At 50.0% G+C, this 6,000-nt stretch overlaps 1 protein-coding gene across 1 annotated transcript; it reads left to right on the top strand.

Moving 5' to 3' along the window:
* Positions 1-806: 806 nt before the first annotated feature.
* Positions 807-3,550, top strand: LOC109769689 (uncharacterized). The gene is made up of 3 exons (XM_020328417.3): positions 807-906; positions 992-1,533; positions 1,646-3,550. The coding sequence occupies exons 1-3, from the start codon at positions 861-863 to the stop codon at positions 2,624-2,626; spliced, it is 1,569 nt and encodes a 522-aa protein (XP_020184006.1). The 5' UTR covers positions 807-860; the 3' UTR covers positions 2,627-3,550.
* The last annotated feature ends 2,450 nt before the right edge of the window (positions 3,551-6,000 follow it).

Below are 6,000 nucleotides of genomic sequence, written 5' to 3'. Positions count from 1 at the left end.
ACAAGTACAAAAAATGACATGAGTAAGCCGCTGAATAAGAGCACATGAGGTCCATCGGGAAACGCCACACCACATCTTAGGTCACCTGAGCTCCACGACAGTGCTCTGAGAGGGAAACGATACAAAGCATCCCCGTCGTCGAGTCCATAGCGGACACAGGTTTTCAGCTAGAGCTCTTGCTCGAAAAAGATCACCCCAACTACGTCCTTAAGAGAAAAGTGACACCATTGGGCACCGTCGCCATTGGGACCGATACGTGGAGCTTTCCTCAGGTTCTACCGCGAGCCACAAGTACCCTAGGACAACAAAACCCTATAGGGAAGCCCCGTCGGGACGAATATGGGACCTCTAGAACCAGATCTAGGCGCCACCACTGCCGCCGGCAGAGAACATGCTAGGGCCACCTGGCGCAACACCCCGTGCCACCCACACGATGAAGAGGCTCAGTCACCGTCCACACTGTGAAGAGCCTCAGCCACCGCGGCCACTCCGAGGCTCGCTGGAGAACCGAACAACCAAGGCTTGACGACAAAGTAACTCTTCCGTTATTATCAAGTAAAGATATATGTGGTGCGTGACACATTAGGGCGGGAAACTGAGAATTAGCTGCAGTTGATGTCTAGCATCTTATGATCGATGCAGATCCACATCTAGGGACGGCTTCGATTTCATATCATCTAAAAAAATAGCATCGATCCAGGACAGACTACATCATAGATATTTATATACATGTAGGGAGGTTATATATGCATAGACATGTACCAAGACAGACGGTAACTCAGTGAGTAAGCTAGCTAGCTGCTAAACAAACCGGTACACTCTGCCAGCGGTTTCTAGCAGCTAGCCCTCGCACGCTCAGGATGGTGTTCAACGACGATGAGAATCCTGCCAGTACCTTGAATACAGGTACAGCCATTCGGCTAATTTGATACAAGAGTGTTCGAGTGCTTATCATGAATTATATGCGTGCATGCATGCGATATCAATGCAGGGAGCACCAAGGGGCTGGTGAAGATCCAAAAGCCAGCGTACAGCAGGGACGACGTGGCGCTGACGGCCGACGAGGTGACGGCGGTGATCGAGCTGAACGCCGCACCCAGCGCCGTCGTCAGGGAGGGGCTGGACCTTGTGGTGGTGCTGGATGTGAGCGGCAGCATGCAGGGGGAGAGGCTTGAAAGCATGAAGCAGTCGATGCAGTTCGTGATCATGAAGCTCACCCCCGTGGACCGCCTCTCCATCGTCACCTTCTCCAGCCACGCCCAAAGGCTCTGCCGGCTGCGCTCCATGACCGAGTCTGCCCAAAAGGAAGTCAAAGCCATCATCGACGGCCTCAAGGCCAGTGGAACCACCAACATCAAGAGTGGCCTCGAGATCGCGCGGCAAGTCGTCGCCGAACGCTCCACTAAGAAATCCCGCACCGCCAACGTCTTCCTCATGTCCGACGGCGTGCAGAGCGCCGGTGAAGCCACGGATGTCGATCTTGGCAGTGCCAGCGTCTACACCTTTGGTCTCGGCGAGGACACAGATCACAAGGTACGTACCTAGCTACTCTACTATATCTAGCCTTTTTCATTCGATACTCCAAGTGCTCAACGAGTTATGCTGATGATGATGCTGATGATATCTTAATTGATGCCATTGCTAGCTGCTCAACGCCATCGCCAAGAAATCCCCCGGCGGCACGTTCAGCACGGTGCGGGACGGGGCCAACCTCACCAGGCCCTTCTCCCAGATGCTGGGTGGCCTCCTCACCGTGGTGGCGCAGGACGTGAAGCTCACCCTCACGCCCAAGACCGAGGACGGCCTGACGGCGATGGTGGTGCCCGCCGACACCGACTACACGCAGACCACGGACAGCGCCACCGGCGTCATCACCATCAACTTCGGCACCCTCTTCAGCGGGGAGTCGCGCAAGGTCACCGTCAAGATGACGCTCTCGGACTGCGCCGCCGGCACCACGCGCCACGACGCGGTCCTCGCCGAGGCCCAGCACAGCTATACCGCCCAGTCCGTCGTGCACGGCCTCCAGACCCCCGAGAACCTCAAGATCTACCGCACCCCGAACCCAGCCACCGTCGCCGGCAGCAAGGCGCGCTGGGTGCTGGCCGAGCTGGCGCGGCGCCGGCAGGCCCAGGCCATCAGGGACGCCATGGCTCTGGCGGAAGCCGGCGACCTCGACGGCGCACGCTACAGGCTCGTGGAGGCGCAGAACGCGCTGGAGGAGCTCGTGCTGGACGACGGCCAGAAGCTGCTCGACTCGCTCCGCGCCGAGCTCGTGCAGCTCATCAAGCTCATGGCCACCAAGGATCTCTACGAGGCGCAGGGCCGCCCCTACGCGCTCGCCTCCGATACCTCCCACGCCCGCCAGCGCTACGCCGACAGGGGCGACGACACGGACGCAGTTCGCCTCTTCGCCACGGCACGCATGGATACCTACCTTAAGCAGGCTAAGCAGTTCGACAGTGACCCCACCAAGCCGCTGCCCTCCGCCGCCGACGACGTCAAGGAAGAGATCGCCGCCAACCCCATGGCAGCCTTCTCCTCCGAGCTCGCCGTATACCTCCAGAAGGCAATCGAGGCTCTGCAGGCCATCGAAAAGATGATCAACCCCACCACCACCACCTAGCATGCCATTTCCGCCTCAATTTGCCGAGTCTCTCTCTCTCTCTCTCCCGCGCTGCTTGCTCTAGTTTATTCCTTTGGTTAATTATTACTGTACTTCAGTATCCAATAAGCGCGGCCTAGCCCTAGTACTACTATCCAATAGGACATCCACTTGTTTCATCAACTTGTCAACCCATTTGCTTCAGCGGAATCGGGACTTTTTCTAGTCCCAACTAAAAAGTCCCTAATCCCTAAAAAGTCCCTCCCTGTTTGTTTTCAAAGACTAAAAAGTCCCTAGTCCCTTCCTAAAGGTTATTAAATGACCATGTTGCCTTTAGTATATAGAAAAATAACAATCAAACAACACCATGGGGTGGCGGGCCAATGGGTGCATGGAGGGGCATTGTTGGAAAAGTCTCAAAAAGACTCTCCTTGAGAGTCTTCTTCATTTAGTCCCAAATGCCTAGTTTAGTCCTTAAAAAGTCCCTCCCGTTTGGTAAAAAAGTCTTTAAGAGGGACTTTTTCTAGTCCCTACACAAAAAAGTCCCTGGAAACAAACACCCCCTTATTTCACTAGTACCATCATCGACCGTGTTTAATTTCACTTCCAACCCATGCATGCATGGATGTGTTTTCATCCTCTTTTTCTCATTGTTTATTTCTTCTTAATTTCAACCAACTTGTTGATTTTAGTGTTTATGACTATGTTTTGTTATGCCAGTCTTTTAATTAATGTCTTGTGCGTACAGAAAAACTACTGTATATAATATTATAATGTCACAAGATCAAATTATTTTATTAAACTTATCACTATGCCAATCTGTTTCATGACGGGAGAGTAGGCGCCATAGAATTGGAAGAGGTGGTTTTTCAGGGGCTTTGTGCAAATTACTGACAACGTGGCAGTAAGCCGGTCAACTTGGATCCAGGGTCAACAGGACCTCCCATGAATCACTTCAAAAGATTTGGGTTTAGGGTGTGCATTTACAAAGAATTAAGACTCGGTTGACATTTCGACAAAAGAATTGGAACCGCACATGAATTCCCTGCATATCACCCCAGCCTCGCAAAACTCCGACCAAAAAATTTGGGCTGGCAAGCTGGCTACCGTGAATACTTAGCTTCTTCCTGCCAATTGGTATCCCGGATTCCTAGTAATCTATGCATTCCGAGCTGAAAGGGAACACGATGGAAAAAAAAACGTCTAAGAAACAACTAGATGTGATCTGTTTTTCGTAAAAATGATTCAGATCTATTATTAAAGTTCACCGAAAGTACAAAGCACCTCAAACGTAATAAAATCTTATCGAGATTCTGAGACCACCGAACGACCACTAACGTCGACAGAATGAACCGCCCATGTGCCGTTGTCGCCGCTACACTACCAAAGTCGGCTTGACCCTGTCAAAGACAGCAGGGAGGTCTTCGTAGACGTGCCCCTAAGGACCAGCGCCCTGGAGCCACAATCATCGCCGTTGAACCCTTGAATAGATCTGAAGCACCTGAAAACAAATCTCGTCAAACGACGAGAATCCCTAACATCACCACCCTGAGGAGTTGGTAGGATTCTACATCAGACAGCCGTATTTGACGTCTAGATGGAGGAACTCGAGGAGGATCAGAGCCCAGAAGACAAATTTAAAGAAGAACCTGCGAGAACTAAAAAGACCTAAACTACTAACTGGAGAAAAGGCACTGGGATTCTCCTCCCCGCCAAGGGCCACCGGAGCGTCTGGCGGAGAGGAGACGAATCCCATACGCTCATTGACGAAGCTTGGAGGAGAAAGTTTGACCTAGCCGTCAAATGATATGGAGGAAAAAGGAAATGGTGCCCTTGTGCAAACCATGCACTTATATATAGGTGTGACTTCGTTATAGCACATCTAAGTAACGTCATTCCATTTTATTATGGTCTGCCGTAAACACACGTCCTCCATCCTCTTCCATGTAGTAGTTTAACTGGACGTTGCTTTTTTTAGACAATCTTGTATATCTTTATTTAAGTCGTCACAATGTTTACAGAGACGAACAGAAGAACACATGGGTGACCTAACCAAATATGGTGGACAACCCCTAAATGCAAAACGTGCTTCACTAGATTGTGAGGCTTGAAATTTGAACTCCTAAACTCGTGAACAAAACTACTTGAAAATGTTTATCGCAAATTTTAAAATGTTAATCGTCCATTAAAATTTGTTTAACATCACTCCAAAAATGTTCATCACGTATTTAAAAAATGATTAACATGTATTTAAAAATGCGACCCTATATTTGTAAAATATTCATCGTGTCGAAAGTGAACATGCAACTGAATCGGGTTGGGGGCAAGTTGCTTGTTGGGGATGGACATGAAACTTGGTCAGGTGGAATTGTGTGTCAAGGTTTTACATGCAAGTGGGTCGGGGCGGGGGCAAGTTATGTGTCGAGAGTGGCCATGCAAATGAGCCAGGTCAGGGTTTAGTTGTGTGTCAAGGTTTGACATGCAGTTGGGTCCGGTCAAGGCAAAGTTGCATGTGCTAGGGTTGGGTTGTGCAAGTTGTATGTCAATGATTTACATGCAACTGAGTCGTGGGTCATGGGGCAAGTTGTGTGTCGAGGGTGCACATGAAATTAGGGCCGGGTGAAGTTGTGTGTCAAGGAAAAAGCCAGGAGGGGGAGGTTGCATGTTGAAAATGCAAACGCAATTGAGTCAGGTCGGGGGGGGGGGGGGTTAAGTGCCAAGGATGGACATGCAAACTCTGTCAGGTCGGAGGCAAGTTACATGTTTTGAGGTTGGGCATCCCTTGGGGACGAAAAAAGATATTTTCTCAGAAATCAATTGTCTTATATGTTGTTCTCGTACGGTGAGACAACAAAAGCACAACACACACACACACACACACACACACAAATGCAATGCCTCCACCCCCGTGCCATCCCCTAGTACCACACGCAATAATGGTAGACTTACAAAGAATGTACAAAAATTTACTTAACTTTTCAAACTGTAATTCTCTCCTCCACTGAATTCAGCTGGGGGTGGACCCCTTCACCTCCCTATTACCAATCATAATCCACCCACCACATCAGCTTGTGTGTAATTTTCTTTTACCTTTTATAGGGTGGACATGCAATTAGGGTTGGATGGATTTGTGTGTCAAGGATTGATTTGCAACTGGGTCAGAAGGAGGAAGTTGCATGTTGAAAATGGAAATGCAATGAGTCAGGTCGGGGGGGGGGGGGGGGGGGGAGGGGGGGGAGGGGGGGAGTTACGTGTCGAGGATGGACATGCAAACTGTGTCAGGTTGAAGGCAAGTTACATGTTTTGAGCTTGGGCATCCCTTCAGGACCAAAAAAGATATTTTCTCAAAAATCGATCATCTTATATGTTGTTGGTGAGACAACAAAAGAACAAAA

This window comes from Aegilops tauschii, chromosome 3, assembly GCF_002575655.3.
Source record: "Aegilops tauschii subsp. strangulata cultivar AL8/78 chromosome 3, Aet v6.0, whole genome shotgun sequence".
Classification (NCBI taxonomy): Eukaryota; Viridiplantae; Streptophyta; class Magnoliopsida; order Poales; family Poaceae; genus Aegilops; species Aegilops tauschii.
This window is presented reverse-complemented; position numbering and strand designations above follow the sequence as displayed.

Coding starts and splice junctions, on each gene's coding strand:
- LOC109769689 (XM_020328417.3), top strand. CDS start 861: ATGGTGTTCAACGACGATGAGAATCCTGCCAGTACCTTGAATACAG. Junction 907..991: donor TGCCAGTACCTTGAATACAG/GTACAGCCATTC, acceptor ATATCAATGCAG/GGAGCACCAAGGGGCTGGTG. Junction 1,534..1,645: donor GCGAGGACACAGATCACAAG/GTACGTACCTAG, acceptor TGCCATTGCTAG/CTGCTCAACGCCATCGCCAA.